At 37.2% G+C, this 22,308-nt stretch overlaps 4 protein-coding genes across 7 annotated transcripts; 2 read left to right on the top strand and 2 right to left on the bottom strand.

The window, feature by feature from the left end:
- Window positions 1-27: 27 nt before the first annotated feature.
- LOC106659294 (dual specificity protein phosphatase CDC14B) lies at window positions 28-11,615 on the bottom strand. 4 transcript variants are annotated; one of them, XM_014381746.2, is made up of 10 exons: window positions 10,940-11,615; window positions 9,971-10,108; window positions 9,630-9,895; window positions 9,247-9,547; window positions 8,808-9,177; window positions 4,858-5,208; window positions 4,658-4,780; window positions 4,027-4,341; window positions 3,271-3,486; window positions 2,230-2,383 (listed from the first exon to the last, which is right to left on the bottom strand). In XM_014381746.2, the coding sequence occupies exons 2-10, from the start codon at window positions 10,017-10,019 to the stop codon at window positions 2,341-2,343; spliced, it is 2,034 nt and encodes a 677-aa protein (XP_014237232.1). In that variant the 5' UTR covers window positions 10,020-10,108; window positions 10,940-11,615; the 3' UTR covers window positions 2,230-2,340. The 4 variants fall into 4 exon arrangements, with proteins under 4 accessions (XP_014237233.1, XP_014237232.1, XP_023313595.1 ...); XM_023457827.1 differs by having other exon boundaries at window positions 11,390-11,615; XM_014381747.2 differs by lacking the exon at window positions 3,271-3,486 and having other exon boundaries at window positions 28-2,323; window positions 10,940-11,606.
- Window positions 6,259-8,425, top strand: LOC106659295 (probable ATP-dependent RNA helicase DDX43). The gene has a single exon (XM_014381750.2). The coding sequence runs from the start codon at window positions 6,385-6,387 to the stop codon at window positions 8,302-8,304; it is 1,920 nt and encodes a 639-aa protein (XP_014237236.1). The 5' UTR covers window positions 6,259-6,384; the 3' UTR covers window positions 8,305-8,425.
- Window positions 11,616-13,890: 2,275 nt separating the features above from the next.
- On the top strand, window positions 13,891-17,182 carry LOC106659310 (DNA polymerase epsilon subunit C). Its single transcript, XM_014381777.2, has 5 exons — window positions 13,891-14,616; window positions 15,157-15,229; window positions 16,145-16,238; window positions 16,321-16,503; window positions 16,577-17,182. Exons 1-5 carry the CDS (start codon window positions 14,575-14,577, stop codon window positions 16,869-16,871), a joined length of 687 nt encoding a protein of 228 aa, XP_014237263.1. The 5' UTR covers window positions 13,891-14,574; the 3' UTR covers window positions 16,872-17,182.
- Window positions 17,178-22,273, bottom strand: LOC106659309 (protein lines). The gene is made up of 2 exons (XM_014381776.2): window positions 21,426-22,273; window positions 17,178-20,901 (listed from the first exon to the last, which is right to left on the bottom strand). The coding sequence occupies exon 2, from the start codon at window positions 20,771-20,773 to the stop codon at window positions 18,992-18,994; it is 1,782 nt and encodes a 593-aa protein (XP_014237262.1). The 5' UTR covers window positions 20,774-20,901; window positions 21,426-22,273; the 3' UTR covers window positions 17,178-18,991.
- Between the last annotated feature and the right edge of the window lie 35 nt (window positions 22,274-22,308).

The raw sequence follows: 22,308 nt of genomic DNA, 5'->3' as shown, positions 1-22,308 counted from the left end.
TGAAACAATAACTAGAGACACAAAAGATATGATTTAAAGTTTGTTTAATTGTTGCAAAGCTGATCTATGCATAATTTCATAGTACACTTGCTTACAGATGAAATACCAACATTTCATTATATTTTATACTCATACTATATAAAAGATGTCTTATGCACAATGATTTCTTTTCTTTTTTATGTATAGTATATTTTGATTTATTTACATACTAATTATTTTGTCAGGAAGACTGACACACATAATCGTAAAATTTTAAACGAACTAACTGAATGTATACAATGTTTCAAGACTTGGAAAAAAGTAAAAAAAAAGGTGTTCACATTAATGAAATTTTTTACAGATATTCACGAACAATATTTTGTTGTAAATACTGGATTTCTTTTTAAGTTGACATTCACTGACTAACATTACATTCTATATCATTATCAAGTGTTCAATAATAGAAAATAGAAAAATTCGAGAAAAAGTACACATTACAATTGACAAAGAATTTTTTTTTGTTTTTGATTAGCTTTTTTGATTGAAAATAATAAATACAAGAAAAAATTTTCGATGTAGCAAACTGATTTTTCCTTACAAAAACGCGATACACTTGTATTATACGCTCTAATTTATTAATGCAACATATTGATTTCAAAAATTTTCGCTAAAAGTGTTAATTGATTATTTTTAAGTATTATGATTTAAATTTTTGAGATTGTCACGGATCCTGAACATTTGTTTCTTACATCATTTTTTCCATATTCTAGAATATTTTTGAATACTCATTAACGAAGAGAACTTATTTCCATTTTTTTTTTTTTTTATTAATCTTGAAGTGGTATCTAGATAAATAATATCTAAATCAGTGTGCTAAATTGATACTTTACGACGTCATCAAGTATAACAATTTTTGTGAAATGTGATTCAGTCATAATACTCACGTGCAGTCTTTGGTAAATACATGATTGGAAAAGAAAATTATACTCATAAACATTCGAATGTAACATTTTGTTTTCAAATGCTAATTATTTATAAATGCTATTGTTCATTACGTTAAATGTCAAAATTGGTCAAACAGATTACATTTCCAATTTAAAGTATCTATTTTTTTGATTGAAATAGTTTTCTAATGATTCTTTTAATTGTCGTAAAAACTAGAAATTACGTACGTACATGATTTATTTTAAACATTTTACTTATTGTTCGTAATTGAAAAATTGTACGTATCAAAAATGTCTCTATAATAACAAAATCACAATCGCAAAAGTTCTGATACAAGAATACAATTTTAGGTAGAACCAAAAAACTTGAGTAAATTTTTTTACATTTGCGTTCTTTTCGATAGATGCAACTAATGATACCGAAGTAAAGTGTCTATTTAACAAAATCTTGAGGTTTAATCAACAGTTTGTTGTACTATATGTATACAGCAACACGAACGTTTTACATAATGTAATTTCACGAAAAAATATCGTGAAAATCTATCTACAAATTTATAAAAATATTTTTAACCTACGCGTCGTCCTTAGATCATTCGACCAATCGATTAAAATTGCACTTAATTTTCTTTATAGAGAAGCCATCATTTTTATAACTTATACGTAAGAAAGACGCTCATTTTATGAAATTCAAAAAAATAAACTTACATCGACCGAATAAAGACGCGAGAGAAGCCTACTTCATCAGCACGGACATTTATCACTAAGATCTATAGACCATTATAATACTTATGCATAATTCGTTGAGATACATTTGGACTTTTCTCATCGCACTGATTTGTTTATGTTTTTCGTACATCTTAGGAAAAATGGTAACATTTGTGCACAAAATATCTTCAATCTGATTGGAAAAAAGATAAACATGAGTTTTGATTCATTCCACAAATTATTAACAATTCCCAAGTTTTCATTGTTTTCTTTACACTACCAAAAACAATTCACAGCAGCTAAAAAAATGTTCTCTCATTCTGGTTTTCCTTCGGAAATGATTCATTCAAGTTGTTATGTAAGTAGTGAAAAGCAAGTGCCGTGTGGCATGTTCAAAAATTAGCACAAAAACGAAACAATGATGATGATGTGTGTAAGAGTGTGTAAAGGTGCTCTTTTAATCATCAAACCAGTATTATTAGGCGATGTTTTACGACACGATTGGATTGATGCGATGCGATCGTCTGCGCTGTTGCGATATACGTGGTACCGGTGCAGCTACTCTATTCGAAGTAGTTTTCATCAAGGCCGGCGCGGACTCCGAAGCGGCAGCCGCCACAGCTGCTGCTTTTCCTGCCCTGGTCCTCTGTTTTTGCTGCTTGGTTGCCGTTGAAGGTGCCATCCCCGCTGGGCCGCTGAGAATATCGTTTAGTCATCTGATAATTGCTTTTTTGTAACTTTGCGACGGGCGCGTTCTGTGAGATAGAAGCGTCGAACAGCATCGCCATCGCCGTATCATCATTGAGGGCGGATTGATTACAAACAAACAAACAAACAAATGGGCTCGATTCATTAAAGGAATCTTTTGCGAGAAGCTGTAGGATTGTTTCATTAACTAACAACGTTTTGATGAGATTATTAATATTATCAAATCATGCGTGTCAAATGAGATTTGAAAAAAGCAAAAAGAGAAAACAATCATAAAAGAAGATCTGAAGCACCGTGTACGGGAACAGTGTTCATCTAAATTAGGAACATAGACGATCATGCTTCAAATGGAAATCAATTCATGCATTAGGTAGGCTTTGTTCTTAACCGGCTTTGAATTGCCCATCCTCGTTTCGCTATGTATCCTTTACGCAAGCATTATGTAATACGCGTACTGTTACAAGCGTGGCGATGCATCGCATGACTGTACATTACATGTTCATATGTTTTTAGTATGTTTTATGACATTTAGATACCGAGAGAACATACAGACACATGAAGGATGAATGTTATAAGTTAAAAAGATATTTAGTTAGTAAAAAGAAGAAGCAAGGCGGAAATGTTACCTAATTCTACTGACATCAAAACTTCCACATCAACTAATCGCCAAAAAAATTAATAAATTTAGTATTGAATTAATATTTAAATAAATGCACGATGCATTCATCCAAAAAAATAATTTGATACAAAATAACAATTTCTGATTCGAAGTTCTAATAATAGCATATTTCTAGCTGTAAAAATGCTCACTAATTCACAACTATCTCTCCCTGACATTTTCATAGCAAAACAAAAAGGTATAACAAACGAAATCGACAAAACTTGAAAAATTAAATCTGTATAAACAGTATAATTTTATTTTTTTAAGGCTTACGGCCTGATTGGTGGTATAAGTGTAGCGTGAGCATTAATATTCATAAAACTCTTGCTGTTATTATTATCCAGGGTGTTACTGCGCGTTGCCGACTTTTGCCTAGGTGGCTGCTGTCGTTGTTGTCGCTGTGATGGTGTTGGTAAAAGCTTTTGTGGTTGTTGTTGTTTTGGTTGAAGTGGCGGTTCTTTTATCGTTTTCGTAACATTATCGATTTTTCTATACGCAAATTAAACGTAAAACTAAGCTTGAGCATTGTCACATATTGCTACATATAAGTATTTATAATGGAAGACATTGATCGACTTTTAGTAAAAAGGGACGGATTCGCTTATTTAAATTGATGGTAAAACTTAGAAAACTATTTTTACGTACGCACGTTACTATTTAAAATTGGAGTTAAGTTATCTCACTTGCTTCAAATGAAAATTAAAGGGCCTATACTGTAATCTCGTTATAATAACGTTTGAAGTTCAACTAACATGAACAGGTGAGCAACATCAACAATACATTACTATGTGCTCAATTTTACTTATGACGACATAAAAATAGTAGGGCTTTGATAGTCAATACAGTCACCGAAGAAGAAGCATTTGAATCTAATTTTAGATACGAGAAATACATTAGAAACATTAAATACAAGAAAATCAAGGACGAATATGGGGTTGGCTCGGAAAACAAAAAATTAAATTCTCAGAGGAAGAAAATGAAGCAAAAAACTCATTCAACGAGACAACACATCGTAATTATAAAACTTACTGCCTAGTAGACCAATATCGTCCGGAATTATTAACCGTTCCTGGCGCTACGGTTTTCGTTCGTGTGGTGGGATTCGACGTGTATCTACTGCTTAAAGGTAGCGTCGTTAAACACGCGCTGCGTGTGTTTGGTTTGCTACTAAGACTTTTGCTCGTCGCTGTAATAGTGGGTGTCTTGTTAATCGTAGTCATCGTAGCCGTTGTTGTCGATGCAGTCGCCGCTGCCGAAACCGATGACGTTACGGTTTGGCCTGTGACACGTGCCGTTGCCTTATTCACGTAGAGACCAGCACGCCTGATCGGCTCATTACCGTTTCTATAAAATATATATACACAGATAGATAGGAGATGCAGCCCATAGAAATGAAATGATTAATATGAAAGTCATGCTCAATGAGATTAGAACAATAGAGCGACTACTTCTACTCCGGATGCAGCAGGATATTCGGTATATTGGAAGTTGACGGAAATACGGTAGGATGTAAGGACACCTATATAGACATGTTATGGTTATTTTAGCTCACAATGTTTTATGCTTGGACAATAGGAAAATTTCAAACAATAATGCGGAAGGAGTTGATTATTTACTGATGGAGCATCGAGGTACGTAATTTGAAAAATATCGGCCAAACCTTTTGACGAGGTTCGTGGAAGCTGAGCGTGTCACGACGCGCTTCGTAACTGCCTCTTTATCCTTGGATAAGACCAGCGAGTTCTTCTGGCCTCTGTTGTGCAATAGCGGGCCCAAATATGGACTTGAAAAATATATCAACGAGGCGTTTCAATGACGTTTCTGCCAGATCGAACAATGATTGCGAGTGCAATTACTTACTGCGCTATTATCGGTATAGACGATGGCGAATTAACGACCACGTTTATTGGCGGTGACAGGGTCCGACGCGCCTTTATTAAATTCAATTTGTCGCCTTGAGTTTGCGTCGAACTTTTCACGGGCGTTCGTACGGGTATTTGTGTCTGAATGTTATAATCCTCCAACTGAATGCCGTCGACCCTATGCAATATGCCCGAAACGTTGTCGAAGGGCGATTGTCGCGTATTCCTTGGTCCAGCCAAATTCGCATGAGCCCCCAATGCCTTGGAGTATATTCCATACTTGTGCACGGGATTTCCGTTGACGGGCTTCAGTGGATCTTCGATCAAACTGTGCAAATATTCTTCTTTGCTGGAGAGAACAAAAAAATATACATACATATTATAAGCATTTTTGCTTTTTTAATCATTTTTATTGTATGATTTTATTGAAATACTTATTATTAAAGATGTATTATTTGAAAAAAGCTACAATTCACTTTGAGGTATTTTTTGACACCAAGTACCTATAGGTTTTTTTCATAGTAGTAATAAATTCTCGATCAGTAATTTTTGCTTCGTGATTATTTTAATACAGCACATGCTAGCCGTAAAATTACTATGATGGTTATCATAATTAGGACTGTGCGAACATTTTATCAAGAAAATTGATCAGAATTCGTTTCACATTAAAAAATTTGTTAAAAAATTTTAGATTTTTTTTATTATTTATTTTTCATTTTAAATTCCCTTGGTATAATCAATTAAATTTCTAGCCATCGTGATTTTTTAATATGACTCTTATTTTTAAGATGTTTTCGTTTTAATCAGTCAAACTCAACTTATATTGATAAAATTGACTGATGATAAAAAGTACAACTCGAATAACATATAATGCATGCATTGAAATTAAATAAACAATAATTGCCAAAACAACGCTTCGCGAGGTATTTAATTTCAACATTTTATTAGAGGTCAGAAACTTGTATTTACTTAGAAAAAAATCTAACCTCACATTTTAAATAGAAAAAAAGTCATCGCAAATTTATTCGTTCTATATTTTTTAACGCGTTTAAGTATTCCCTATCACGTGCTCAATGGTTCTAAGCACGTGTATGGGGACTACACATGGGTGGGGGTTTGCGACAAACTACCGAAACATTCGACAAACAAAAACAACAAAAATACTTAATAAAAAAAAATGAGCAAAAAAGGAATAAAATTTATTGAACATAAATTCATTAGTAACTTATTTAGTATTCATTAAATTATATATTTTTAATGAAATATATTATAATTATCAATTCAAAAGTTCATAAGTGCGTACTGCGTAGGCAGCGCAGGGCCGGTAAATTTTGGCCGGAAAACAAGTAGCGCCATAGTCGGTCCATACATTATACTAAGTTCGTAGCGTTCGACCACCCCACCGGCACCCTCACTGTTCAGTGATCACTCGTGCAAAGAAGACTTGTCGATACCTGAATCAACTGATTCTCAAAGTTTTACTTATTTTCTATACACAAGACTTGATTATTATAAATCATTCAACATGAGTTGGACTAATAGCAACAGGAGAAACAATTATAGAAACGATAGCAGAGGTAATTATAATAATAATGATAGACGCCAGGATAGACGTCAGGATAATTTTTCCTCGCAAGAAAGTGGCCATCAGATGTACGTACCGTCACAGCATCTCGGCAAACTCATCGGCAGAGCTGGTAGCCAAATTAAGGAATTTCAAGAAAAAACCAATACGAAAATCCTTGTTAAGAAGGAATGCACTCAAGGAGATTCCACACTGATTGAGATAATTGGTGATACAGAAAACCAAACTGAGGCTGTTAATGCAATTAGTAACCTCTTAAATCTTGGAAATAATGCGACGCAATCATACGGTGATCACGGATTTAAAGAAAACGCATTGGAAGATACCAAACCCAGTGCCGTGGATATTGATTGGGATTTAGCTTCAAAAGAAGCGGACAAATTTCAAGCAGAGAAATGGGCAAAATACCCACCAATTATAAAAGACTTTTATATTGAAGACGAACAAATCAAGAATATGCCAAAACAAGAGGTAAAAGAATTCAGAATTAAAACAAATAATATAAACGTTGGTCTAACATTTGATTTGGATGATCCATCCGCTAACATTGATGACGTAATACCCAATCCAGTTCAAACATTTGAACAAGCATTCAGACATTATCCTGAAATCCTTGATGAAATAAAAAAGCAGGGCTTCGAAAAGCCGAGTCCAATTCAATGCCAAGCTTGGCCTATTTTGATGAAAGGATTAGATATGATTGGAATTGCTCAAACAGGTACTGGAAAAACTTTAGCATTTTTACTTCCAGCGCTCATACACATTGATCGTCAAACCATTCCAAGGAAAGAACGTAAAGGTCCTACATGCCTAATCATTGCACCAACGCATGAACTTGCCTTACAAATTGAAAAAGAGGTAAATAAGTATAATTACCGTGACATTAAAGCTGTTTGTGTTTATGGTGGAGGAGATCGTAAAGCACAGATAAGAGCAGTTGCTCAAATAAGGGAAATTGTAATTGCTACTCCAGGTAGATTAAATGATTTGGTTCAGGAAGGTACGTTGGATGTTAAAGGTGTATCATACTTGATTTTGGATGAAGCTGATCGTATGCTGGACATGGGATTCGAACCACAGATTAGAAAAACTTTACTTGATGTACGTCCAGATAGACAATCAGTTATGACAAGTGCAACTTGGCCTGCTGGTGTTAGAAGATTAGCTTCGTCTTACATGAAAAATCCTATTACTGTATGTGTAGGTACTATGGATTTGAAAGCTGTTCATTCAGTTACTCAAAGAATCATTATTGTAGAGGAAGAAGAAAAAATGGATATGCTGAAAGACTTTTTCCACAATATGGGACCTGATGATAAAGCTATTGTTTTCTTTGGTAGAAAAGTTACTGTTGACAATATAGGAAGTGATTTAGCTTTAAGTGGAGTAAAATGTCAAAGTATTCATGGAGGACGAGATCAGTTTGATAGAGAACAAGCACTTGAGGACATCAAATCTGGACATGTCAATATTTTATTAGCAACTGATGTAGCAAGCAGAGGTATCGATATTGAAGACATTACTCATGTCTTGAACTTTGACTTTCCACGGGACATCGAAGAATATGTTCACAGAGTAGGCAGAACTGGCCGAGCTGGTCGTAGAGGAGAAAGCATCAGCTTTATGACTCGCAGAGACTGGGCTCAAGCAGAAAAACTAATTGCTATATTAGAAGAAGCTCAACAAGATGTTCCTGAAGAATTACACTCAATGGCAGAACGATATGATGCCATGAAAAAGCGCAAAGCTGCTGAAGGTGGTAATTCACGTTTTGGAAATAATCGATTTGGAGGAAATGATCGGTCAAATAACCGAAATAATTATTCAAATAACCGTTCTGGTAACAATTCAAGGTGGTAGTCACCTTGTGCTAAACAATAAAATTTAAACTACTTATTTTTTTCAAAGTTAGCTTTAAAAGCATTAGAATGTATTTGATTTGACATGGAATAAAATTTATTTTTTTCACATTTATAAGCAATTGATTCATAATTTATTATTTCAAATCCTCAAAAACTATTCCCACTACAACCTAATAAATGTAGAAATTTGTTAGCAAATATTTCATAATCAAGTTTTTAAAATTATAAATTTAACTTCATTTCTGTTATGGTTTTACAAATTTATTTTTTTAAATTAAATATAATTTTTTATTTAGATTGAATTAAATGAATACCTTATCTTAAAATTTTAAAATTATTTAAAACTTTACAAATTAAATTCTATAAAAACTTTGGTTTCAACTGCTTGTACCAGATAATATATTGTTAATGAAAAATGGTCTCATTATTGAATATGTGCTTAAAATATTTTATTCTGAATATACATGCAATGTATTAAATTAAAATTAAAATAAAACTTACTCTTCTAGCCATTGTTGTTGCTGTCCTATTACAGAGCCAGGTCTGCAAATTCGTATCCAAGCTATAGATTCTAAGGCAGATAAATGATAGTGTTTCATTAGATAACATGCAATTAATGTGCCTGTTCTGCCAAGGCCAGCCTTGCAATGTACTGCAACAGCTCCACTAGTTTTTTCGGATATTCTGAGAAAATGTCTGAGAATAGAAAGTGTAGGTGATGATCCATCCACAAAAAATAAATCTTTATGATCAAATCCTGCTTCTATAAAGTCAGACGCATCATAACGCTTTTTATTGAGTCTCACAATTGTAGTTACATTGTGGGCATGAAAATAATCAAAATATACATCTGGTGCATGAAGCATGTAGCCTGAAATTATTATTAAAATATAATCTATAGTCAACAGTATTCATTGATATTGTAATGTTTCTTACATACCATTTTCATACTGAGTACAAGAATGAGGACCACAAAAAGCAATAAATTTTTCTGGTAAGATCCAGTTCAAGTCTCCATTTTCAACACGTTCATAATGTTCATACTCTTCAACATCAAAATCATTGAAATCAAAGAAGCCTAAATTATGGCACTTATATATTGCATCAATGCAATCTTTAAGTGATATTTGGTAAATAGGCACTCCTAATGAAGCATCTCTGAACATTTCAAATGGTTGACTGTTGGTATTTGCTGTTAATGTGTTATAGATGTCATCTGGAGTTTGTTTCAAGTAAATGATCTGAAAATTAATCAAAATTATTATATTAAGAGTTTTGGTTGTAGATGATGTTGATTAATGTATATTTTTAAAAAATTGTTACCGCATAACAAGCCATGAGAAACGCTGCATTAACTCTTTTTTCTGGATTGGTAGTAGTATAATGAACAATTTTTTTTTTCAATAACATTTTTGAGCGTAATTTCCTGTCAAGTTTTTGACAGTAACGGTAAACCATAGCTAAATTGAGTGGACCAAAGTCTGCATAAAAATTTTCATATACTAAATCATCGTCTATACTAAAATAATTAGTATTTACTGTATTTTTAGCTTTATCTGGTGAAGTAACAGTAACAAAATACAACCGATCTGTAATTAATTAAAAAGTAAGAATTATCAGATGTTCAGACATTGTGAAATTTGATTTGAGACGAGCCAATATACCTTTTATTATTTCGGCTGGGCCAATTAATATTTTAGCCCAATCGTCCATTGTAACTACTAGTGTTTTTATTGATGAGTATATTTTATTTCTCTTTGTTCAATTATAAAACTAATTGATTCATCCTACTTTTGTTAGATCTGTAAAAAAAGTAAATAAACACGAGAATAAATATGGGTTTTAAATAAAAATTTTAAAATAAACATTTATTAAATCGAGTAAAGCTAACTCAATAATATCTATCTACCACGGTCGGTTTGCTAGGGCTTAAATAAAAATCTTAACACGCAATCTCGTACGACCCTGCTCCAAAAAGTTACGATTAATCTAGCCAGGCCATAAGTTGAAAATTTACTCTTGTGGCCTTTCGTGCGAACTAGGCAATAGACAATTAAATAGCCATCAAATGCCTAGAAGTTGAAGAAAAGTTGTTTAATGCCGTTATTGTCGGCGTAAGCGAGGTATAAGCGCGGCGTCTAAACTCGTGTTTTGCGAATATTTGCTCAAAGATATACTTACAGTCGAGCTTATACCGAAAGGCCTATAATAATCTAAAAATATTCGTTCAACTAAAAAATCGATTCCGGGGCTGGCTTAGACAATCGTTAAAGATACGAGCACGGACAATAACAACGGAACAGCTTCGGTACACGAGGCTGGGGTCCTAGCGGAGCTTCGTTAGTCGAGGACGCGGTACCGCTCGGGAAATATGAAGTCGAGCATGCAAATTTTGATTGGGTGCTAGTTAATCAGATTGGAGATGACGCGCGAGTATGTGTTATACGTTGAAAGTAAATACCCGGTGGTGTTTCTTATGTACAACACGCCATCTTGCTCCACTGAATGTCTGCACACAATATATATATATATGTATATTTACATATATGTATGCAATGCACACACAAACGTATCATGCATATAATCTTATGTGTGTACACAGAGCTCGTATACGTATACAGCAATACACGTACCTATTCGCGCTCTTGGTAAACATTACGGACTCGGTTATTTTTGCAGCAAGTTTGGAGCATTCCTGAGCGCCGTTTGAAAAATTGGAATGCACGACTCTGTACACGGAACTATAATACACAGCACTCACAGTTGTCACATGTATACATGCACAATCACAGCTTGACAGTTACGAGTCGCAGCGGGTAGAGAAACATTAAACGCACAGACGCGAGCTCGACACATGTATATTATGTGGGGGCCCTACAACAACAACAACACAGAGCCCGAAATTCGTACGAAAAAGTAGTAAATAAAGAGCTCTCAAAAACAGAAGCGAGCTCGATTACACCCCGAATGCTGGCCGCTGGCCGTTAGAGGCATTCGAGCGGTGGGGGGAACGAAACTCAAAATAACGGAGCGAGCTAGAGAAAGTGGTGCGTGCGACGCCAAGTCGAACAAAGTATGTGTACCTATCGATACGAGGCTCTATGACAATTTTGTGCAGCGGTGAGTAAGTACGCGGCGGACGGACCGTGGTCGGTGGAGTGCCCGGACTCACTAGATACGACTCCGGTGCGCGTCCAAGTGCATGCGTAGTAGACGACTGCTGCCTCGGTGCACAATCAGCTTGGCGTCGCATCGCATAATATATTAGCAACCCAGGCAGCAGCAGCAGCAGCAGCTCACGGCAGCGGAGCGGTGCGGCGGTGGGCCACCCGCCACACGTAATACACCTATATATGTATCAGCATTTGCACACACAAACACATGCACATAACACATTGCATACACATGCACGTACTACACCTACATCGTATGTACATACACAGCACTCGGAGTCGGCGGGAGGAGTCGAATTACGAGTAACGAGTTTATATGTGTACGTTAACCGATACGGCTATGTACACTCTCCCATGTATGCGCACAAGAGCTGGTCCTAACTCCTACGTTGCAGGCTACGTTATACGACTTAGCCGAGATATATATTATAGGGGACAGAGATACGGGATGTGCAGTCGAGTGTGCGTGATGCGCGGCGAGGGCGGACTCAACGTGCGAACTGCAATGTCACGTGACCCGTTTTGTTTCGCTCGGCCGGCCAATTGACGCGCGAGATCGTGCCTCGTTAAAGAAATCACGTCCAATGGCGGCTCCGCTTGGCTTACTTTGAAATTTTTTAACCGTCCGCGCTCTCGGCAAACCCATAGCAAGCCTTCGTTCGCTCGCACGACTTGAATCTATTGTCTATATAAAAGATACAGCCATGCGCCGTACGCTTTGATTTCACTCGTTAAACGTGACTATCTTTCCTCGCGTGCAAGGAATCTGTCCGTTATTATTACGATGCTTGATTGCTGCGGAATCAATTTTTTATGTCGAATTTCGCACATAGGTACAGCCAAACTGAAGCAGAAACCTGTTTTGTTGCCGTTGACAGTAACTGTCAGTTTGCGGCGGTTACTCTCTCTCTTTCTCCTCTTATCGCTACCGACGCTGCGTAATGTGTTTCGAATTGAAAGAAATTCAGTCGGCACATGTGCCGCATAAGATGCGAGTCAGGATTGGCGTGTATAACAACAATAGTTACGATACGCAGCCGGCAGCGCAGTAAGTATACAAAAGTCACGTAAGATTTCTAATCCGATCAAGCGTCGTCGTCGTCGAGCGAACGAGTGGATGAATTCTTGCGCAACTTCATTTTCAATCGCGCTTATAATTGATAAGCTTGCGATACCAATGAATCAGGCTTTTGTTTGACACGTTTGTAAAATACGCCGGTATACGTTTCCATGATAAGCCTCATCATATATTAAACCTTCGTAACCTTGACGATCGTTCGACTTGTATAGTAACACCAAAAAAGTTTTCCTTTTACCGTGGATTATTCATTCGATTCTCCGCGATTTTCGCTTAATTCAAGTTTCCCAACGTTTTTGAGCACGACTCCGATTCATCCGCGAGAGCGTACATACGTTACAGAGCTGCAGCGAATCGAAGCGATTTGTACTAGGGACAAAGAGAAAATGAGAGATTCGAATCAGTGAGGCCGACACGATATATACTCGCCATGCAGCTTTTATTTTTCTACTTTGCCTACGCAGCAGCGTCAGCTGCAGCTGCTGTATTTACATAGATTTATTTTTTGATGAGAAGTACCTGACAAAATCGATCGCTTTTGTTTCGATCGATTTTACTGATCGCGATCCAATCTCGTGATTTAAATATTAATACACTAAGTAAGTTATGACTTACATTTCAGATCCCGTTGATAGGATCAGTAAGGAAATCGGAGTAATTGCTTTGCACAAGTATGTCGGTGAAATTAAACAGTCAATGAATTGGGAGACGCGTCTCGGTAGGGCGAGAAATTCACGATATCTGCTTATCGTCGCATAAAGGGCACATTCACATCCGCCTTTGCCAGTTTTTCGCTCGTCTCAGTTCGGAGCATCTGTTCGTCTTTGTTCCTCGCTACGTAGCTGCAGGCATTGCATCGAGATTCGAGCGTGAGCTCAATTGCAGTGCAGCAGTGCAGTCGCCCACCTAGTGCCGATATCGCAAGACAAGAGTAGGAGTGTAGAGGGAGAAAGAGAGGAAAGAGTACATCGATCGTCGTCTGCACGAGATACGATGCACGATAGGCGCAGACATGTTCGAAGGCGCAGCCGTGTACACAGCTGGTGAAAATCGAGGCCCGTGCTCGACGTTTCCATTCCGTCGAGACTCTCGTTCCTCGTTTCTCCGAGCCCGGGTGTTCAAAAGCGATGACAAAACTAGCTGCTGCGGCGTTTAGATCGTGTCCGCGTATACAAAATAAGGAGGATGTATATAAACGCGAAAGGGGAGAAAGATCGGCATTCGGTACAGAGAGAGTGAGTGAGTGAGTGAGTGAGTGAGTAAGAGAGAGGGAGAGGGAGCGATTTGTCGCAGAAAGCGCGCGCAGCCCGCTCGGCTACGGAGATCAGGGCAGTCTGTGGGAGCGCGGGCACGCTGCCGCTGGTTATATAGCCGAGCAGAAGCCCCGTCCACAGACGGCGGCGGCTTTGCGCGCTGCTCGCTTCGCTCTCTCTCTGCACTGCGCTAGTGTGTGCCGTGATCATGGAGACGGAGTCGGAGAGCAGCCAACGCATTCAATATAAAAACGCGTGGCGCGGCCTGCCCAGCGCACATAGCACAACAAATCGTGTGACCGAGCGTTACTCTGTTGCTGCTGCTGTCGCTGCCGCTGACTCTGCTGCCGCTACCACAGCCACCTCCTTTATTCGTAGTCGTCGTACGAGCACTCGTCAAAACTTGCTTCCCTGACGATTTTCCTCCTTTCCTCGTACTCCATCGTTGGATTTTCTTCGTCCCGTAATCCTCCGATTCCTGTAGTTGGCCTACGAGAAAACTCTGAGCTCCTAACCAAACACCAAGCGGTATTCGATGCATCTACTTCTGCTGCTGCTGCTGTCGATGCTGTGCTGAATTGTAAACAACCAAAAGGAGTCATTTATCGATTTTTGACATAGTATACACACACCCCAATATTCCAAGTGTCCAAGTGTTAGTGTACAGTGGAGTGTGGGCAGTTCTCTCAGGGTCATAGTGTAGAGTTCGTGTGAACGCGTGTGTAAAGTTGCTACTGCTACTTGTAACGCTGCTGCAATAAGCCATGCCGAGCAAAAAGAAAAAGTACAACTCTCGTTTTCCTCCGGTAAGCAATTCCTGTAAAGATAAAGCTCACTAGAAATTATCGTCGTGTGAGTCTGTTTCTGTTTTTGTTTTTCCTCCGTTTTTCCTTTTTTTTTCTTTTTTAACGGAAACTCATTGGCTCGTGTAGTGCTGCAACGGTGTGCGTGCCTGCTTGTGCGTGGGTGTCTGTAATGCATTGCGATTACATGTATCAGCCATCCAATGGCCGCACCACTACTATTTTGCATGCTGTTGTCTTACTACATTGCTAATATTTGTGTTCCCCACCTATTTTATATCGGATGCCCGATTTACGTGTGTATGTGTGTGTAAGTGAATGTCTATCCATGCATTATACACATTCACTCACACAACTCAGACAAGCATACACAATTCGCACAAACACACACGCGCGCACACATACGCACACATACACAGTGTGTATTACACACACTCACATGTAGTATTTAGCCTTTGATACGCATTTATGCAGACACACATAAATGATAAATTATTTTGCATTAATGTGATCCATTTTGTTTTTCTGTTTTATTGCCAACAGAGCCGCATCAAGAAGATCATGCAAACGGATGAAGAAGTTGGCAAAGTCGCACAGCCTGTGCCCATCATAATCTATATCCTTTTTATTACAACGAACAAAGACAAAGCAAGAGAGAAGTAATTTCGTTGCCGACTCGACCATGGCCGTCCCATAAAGTCGACTCTATATTCCAGCGGCAGCATAAAAACGAGCGGCTGGTCCTTTTATCTCGGAGCACCTTCAGCTCGATCAGCCCGTGCTGATATGCAAATGTAACAGCTCGTAACTCGTAATATGCACCTATACGTGTGCATACTGCATACGTCTCGTATTAGCTAATGTCGATCGATGCCAATTGCTTTATATCTGTCTACATTCTGCAGAAGCTTCGGTTCTATACCTAGATCTCTTGAACTGCTTGCGCTGCTGCTACGCTAGCTATCAACCTTGGAAGTGCATTCGGTGCCTGTATGATTTACGTGCGCGTTTTTTAGTTCTCTGGATATCTATTACACGCCTGTGTGTTGCATTCGTTTTTCGAGCACATTGCTGCATCTCTCGATGGCCCGAATACGTGTGTCGAGGCAGCAGTCAGCACATATATTTTACGCACACATGGTCGCGATGAGAAAACTGAGCGCCGCCGCATATGAGATAGCTTCGATCCACGATAGCTGAGCTGTATAACAGCGCAGCTGCGCGAACGATGGAATGTGCCAACTATACGGAAAAGAAGCGCGCAACTCCGAAAGAGCTGCCCGCGTACCGCACAACATTTTAGTTAAGCTTAAACTACACGAAAGTATATTTAATATAATACAAACTTTACGTTTTAACTTTCACGTATATCAGCTGTCGTGTGGCTGTAGTGAGCGCACTCATTATGTTGACCGTTACTTTCCAAATGCAATCGACGCACAGAATGCATAAAACTCGTCGCTCGACTTGCACAACTTAATATTTATGTTTTTATGAGTATCCATAAAATTTTCCTTAACCACTTCTACACCTAGAACATTGGAGCTATTTGTTCAAGCGCTACTCACCAAAACCAATGAGATTGTTACTGCGAGACAGGCCAAAACACTCAGTCCTGCTCATATGTAATTTACAACTTTTCTTTGTACATTTTTCTTTTCATATCAATAAACAGAAATCTTATTTTATTTTCTTTTTTCTATTTAGGAAGCAGTGCATTATGACAGAACCAAGATTTGATTTTTTAAAAGATTTAGTAAAAAATATACATGATGCATCTAGTGGAGACAGAACTGGTCCTACATTAGTGCCTTCAACCTTAACATTATCTAATCGTCCAACCGTACCTGCTAATTATGTACCTACAGTTCTTCAAACCATGACATCTCAGTATGTATCGCAATTTAATTTGTTGTTCCATATGTAAGAAATACTGATAATTATTTGTGAATTGCTCTTACAGAACTGCTGAAGATGTATCATCTTGTGCACAAATTCCTCCCAATGAAGTCTTGCAAAGCAATGGAACATCTGATTCTGTTTTTGTAATGCCAAACAAAATCTGTAGCATCAAATCCGAAGAAACAGTATTCTCAGTGGATAGCTCAAAATCAAAAGAACAGATAACATCACCTCTTCCTACTGCTAGCAGACCAAATTTCTACACAGAGATAGTTAAAGAAGAAAATGAAGCAAATAGTGTTCAAATTACAAAACTTAGTATGTACGCCGCCAGTGATGAAGACTACGATACGTAGCAAATAAGTCAATAGTTCATAACACAGTAACAATAAGAAAATTAGACCAATGTATCTCTTTGTTATAATTGTTCTGACTTGAATCATTTTTGATACAATGAACTTGGATTATTTCAGGTCTTTGCAACTTGTGTAATATATTAATTTTTCTTTGCAACACTTAATAACTGTATGTGCAAAAGAAAAATAATATTTTTAGATACACTATGCAAATTATTTCGTTTGAGCCTGGAATTCTTTTTTTGCTTTTTTTTTTAAAAAAGTAAAAAAAAACTTTTGTTGATCCATACAGCCTGTAATATTTTTTTAAGACTGCTATATCTTATTTTTTTACTAACTAAATTATTTAACACTAAAAATTTGTTTATTTAAATGTATGCTCTACTTTTATTTAAGTTAAGCAAAGAACTTGTGAAAAATCAATATACTCTAGTTTTACTTTTTTAATTTTTGTATAAAAGCAGTTTTTGAAGTTCAAATTAGTTTTTAACTAATAATTTATAACTTTGTAATGAATTTCAATGCCTAGGTCTAATTTCGGCCTTTCCTCATTAATTATTTGTTATTTAAGGATGTCTAATAATTTCATTGTAATCACATGCAAATAAATGAAATTTTATTAATGGATGTGATACTAATAAAAATGTTGATGAAGCAATAATGTAGCTAAATACTTTTGTAATAGAAATGAAATGGAAATCGTAAAAGAATAAACTTGATAAATGTGAGTAAACAAGATATTTTATTAATTTATTTATAAAAAATTTCCGAATAAATTTCTCTCAAACTAAACATATTTACATGATAATTTAATGACAATATACAATTTTAAATGAAATTTTATAAAAATGTCATGTTCCTTACACTCTATATTTTGCTATTTATACCGCATAAAACCATACGTTCGCAGTTTTAGGAATAAATAATTTTACTAATAATATTCCATTAACTTATTAAGAATTCAACTTATTATAGTTAACCTTCACTGTATATGGATAATTTAAGATGTTACATAATATGTGCCTAAGTTATACTTTACAAATAAAAATGCATTTTATAATTTTCTTATCCAAAAATGAAAGTTTTTGCAATAGTATTAGAGATTGAATGAAACTATTTTTTCATACCATAATGTGTCATGATTGAAGTAATACAAATATACAATGTTATAACCATAAATGATTATAGTACTAGTTGAATAATGACTTGAACCACCCGATAAACCATGATTGAATTAAAAATGTTGTTCCTTATGCAATTCCAAAAACTCAATAAAAAATTTCCACTAGATGTTTCAACAGAATCATTTATACTAGTAACTATAAAAGAATTGATAAGGCGTACAGAATCGATCGGATTTTAAAACTTGATCGTTTTTATGGTGCTTTGGCAGATACATATAATTTATAGCACCAACGATAGTAGTTTACGGAATAATTAATACACTTTTAAGGTACAATTTTTCGGAATGCTTGGTTTGTACTTAAAATGTAAAAGACAATTATTTGCACCTAGAAATGATTATGATTTTTAATTTTAACATTTATTATGCTATACAACGACCTACGAAACATCTCAGAATTCGATCCATCGTAGTTTAATTTACAGCAGTGCCATGTAATTGCAAAATGACTATTATACCACGGACATATTGGTAATTACGAATAATGTACAAAATATACTGATATATTTGATCGCACTTTTTTACAACAACTTTGAAAAAATTCAAAATTTGTTATATATTTAGTAATTCATTGATCTTTCATAATAACTTGGATTTAAATGTTTTATGAGAGAGCAAATCGCTGAATTAAAATAATAATCATAATTAATAATAGTAATGTACAGTTTGGAACCTTTTGACTTTAGTTATAAAAATAAACGCACTTTTTTACTTCCTTAGAATGTTACATTATGATCTAATATTATGGTTGTTACTTGGATTTACATAAAATAACTTTATGCGAAATTCTCATAACTCATGTGTACATACATAAAAATACAATTTTGCACATCTACGACGTACATAAGAAATTAATGATTAACAAAATTTATCGATGAACTCTACTTGCTTAATAAAGGCTAAAAAATGTGCATCATGTGATTTTTTTGCACTCAGTCTAATTATCGACGTTTCCTTCGTAAAGCGACTCGCATTTTTCCAATAGTCTGAGAACTGGATTGATGTTGTAAGGAAACAAATCCTTGGACACAAGTCTGTCAATAGCCTGTTTGAGATTGGCTAATACTGCCATAGTATCATCAAGATCTCGGCCGCAGCAATTTACGAATTCTGGCCAGAAGCGCCTAATATATTTCAAAAATCTGTACAAATAAAGCAAAAAACAAGTTTCATTGCTTACAAGAAAATCTAGTAGCACATCATGATCATGTGAGACTGCTCTAATAAATTGTACAAATGTTAAACTTGGGCTCAACATATTTCCCAAATCATTTTGTGGTGGACCTCTATAAAATAATCCATTAGCTACGTCAAGACAACAGACCATACTTTCTATAAGATAATCATCTTGGTCATGGAACATTTGAACCACCCACTGAGATAGAGGCATTTCTGGATGGAAAGGCATCAAGACTTTGACACATTGATCCAACTGTCTCAAAACTTCTCGTATGCTTCGCTCTATTACGGCCATGTCTGCATCAAGATCTTCTGCATCTGATGCTAAAGAAGAATCACTTGAGTCACTGCGAGTTTCCTTTACTGTTACCGCTACACTTTTGAGAACTAGCAGCACAATTTTTTGAAGCAAAGGTTGATCACCATCCCCAGTACCACCACCAAACCTTCCTGAACCATGTCTGTAAGGTAATGAATCTAGTAATCTCCAATCTTTGACTGCTCGAACTACTAAATGAGCCAATGAACATGGTTCATCCGGTAATACATCTTGAAGTGCTAAAGTACTGCCATAACAGAGAACTTCATTAAATAGACCAAGTAAATGCCGCCATATCACACCAGGTACATTGGCATTCAATAAAACCACTAAATTATCTAATTGTGTGTAAAATAGTTTAGTATCGATAACTGACAAATTAGCCTTGACTGAAATGATAGATTCCCATAGATCAAGGAATGTTATAACTGCTGATTCATGTTGAGGCGTATAAGAACCAAGAATCGCATCAAATTTTGACACTAGGACTGTCCATTTTGTTTCTAAAGCTTTGACACACATTGCTTTCACAGGTGTACTATCAAGACTTTCAGGATCTGAAATATCGATAATATTGCAATGAGGAGGTGGATGAGATGTTTCCGCATCTTCGAGTGGATGAATGCTACAATCTTTGTATTCCACAACCCTTTTGACTACATCCAAAGTAAAGAGCATTTGAGTAGGTGAATTTGTATTCACAAGAGACTGAGTGAGTCTTTCTAGCCAAGCTGTATCTATACTTTCTTTTGTAATTATGAAAAAAGAAGCTAAGGCTCGACTGGTAGCAAAAGATATAAATTTATTGTTCGAGCATGATAAGTCTATCATTTGATCCACTATTCCATGCTCATTTCTAGCTAATGCTCTGCATACATCTGATATGCGACTGCACATTGAGCCACGTACGTTCTGTTTTATAGCTACATCAAAAAGCAGCTGTAAGGCACTCAAAAATTCTAGGCACTTGTCTGGCTCCCATTCTGATAGTACAGTAGATTTGTACTCATGGTCATTGAGACCTGTATTTGTGAAGGGTTTGCGAAGGCTACTTTCGGACACATTACACAAACACTGACCAAGTAAGTTATTCTGTAGCTGAGCTATTTCAGACACTTCTTCTACACTTTCTTCATCTTCACTTAAGATCCTCTGCTTCTTCTTGGCAGGTTCCTCCATTTTCTTCAGTGGAGGAGTACTGCTCGACCTTCTAAGTACCATGAGCAGAAAAAGTTCTGCTTTCAATATTTTTAATTGAAGATCAAATTATCCGAAGGACAAACACTGTACCTCCATGGTGAAAATGGATCCATTTGTCATCCAAGTTTTTGATTAACATATGTTGATATCTAAAAAAAAAGTAATTAGTGAATAAAAATTTTTACAAGTTACAAGAAAAAATTAAATTGCCATCACATGCCGTAAAAAGTCGATTAAAACGCTCGCTGAATGTTATCAATGGTATAAGTTAACGTGTAGGAGACAGATAAAACGAGCAGACGTAATTAAGGATGTCAAAAAAGCTCATTTACACAGTCCAATTGGGGTAATGACAGCTCATTATCGCAATAGTAGTTAAGAAAATTTATTTAATAGAGCAAGTGTTGCAGATAGAAACTTTGAGATGAATTCTTATGCATAAGGCAGAAAAAATATGAAAATTCGAGACTTTCGTATAAATAGTTTTTCATTAAAAGTTGAAACAATCGTAATGTTTTAACGTAAGCAGACTCACGACGAGGTCCGGGAAAGCAAAACCGGAGAAGTACGAATAGTCGGACATTGCCACAACAAAATGGAGCACGGGCAGACACGAAGAGTAGGCAAAGAGGCGCAGGAGGATCGGTCGCTGGGAGCTACCGGTATTACGCACCTGGTGTATCACCGGCACCAAAAGAGACTTAGCCTCTGAGTCTCGAAGTTTGAGCCACTGGAGACTGCAGCTGGGCCTGAAATGCCGCTCGACATGTCTCGGTGAATGACCGAGGACGAGATTGGACCCGGTTCCCGTCCAGGTGTAAGCGGGTATGGTTTGGCTACGTCGTGCGTAACACCAGGAGTCGGAGGACGCGCTCGCTTCGTTTCGCAGCGCTCGAGCTCTCGTGGAAGTTTAGTCGGATGTTTTCGGGCCTCTGGCTGGCCAGTGGCGCTGCTCCGGAGACTGGTGGTGCTCGCGGGTTAAGGGCGTTGAACAGTTGCACCAGGATCCGCGAGCTCGGGAACTGAGCGAAAGCGCGCGTCTCTGCTACTGCATCCACACAGAGTCCACTGGTGTACAATCACGCACTTTTTGTTAGGCTTGTTCACTGGGTTACTGGCCGAGCAGGCGACGCGTGCCAGCAGTCAACTGCAGCTGGTCACTGTGTCGATTGTTTACAATCAACCTCGTCTCGACGTCGACGTCGCACGAATCCGCGTATCGAGTATATATCCCGCAGTTATCCGTAATAAATACTGACGGCGCTACAAGTGCCTGTGCTATGTGCTGCCGCAGACTTGGTGCTCGATCAGTGTAGCTGCGCGCGATTGGCCTCTCTCTCTCTCTTTCTCTCTCGCAGCCTCGAATGGCTCGAACACCGAGCGAGAGGCGTAATGGCGGCGTTGCCAGATTTACTCGTGCAAATTCTATAGCAGTTCTGTAAATCGGAGCTATGAGCGCGAGGACCGAGATATGAGTTGCGCCAACGAGTATAGCGTTCACACTCCTTCGAACGAGTCAAAGTCCACGCTACTACCGTGCGCAACTGACAGATGCG

Source organism: Trichogramma pretiosum, unplaced genomic scaffold, assembly GCF_000599845.2.
Source record: "Trichogramma pretiosum strain Unisexual culture from Peru unplaced genomic scaffold, Tpre_2.0 scaffold85, whole genome shotgun sequence".
Taxonomy (NCBI): Eukaryota; Metazoa; Arthropoda; class Insecta; order Hymenoptera; family Trichogrammatidae; genus Trichogramma; species Trichogramma pretiosum.
This window is presented reverse-complemented; position numbering and strand designations above follow the sequence as displayed.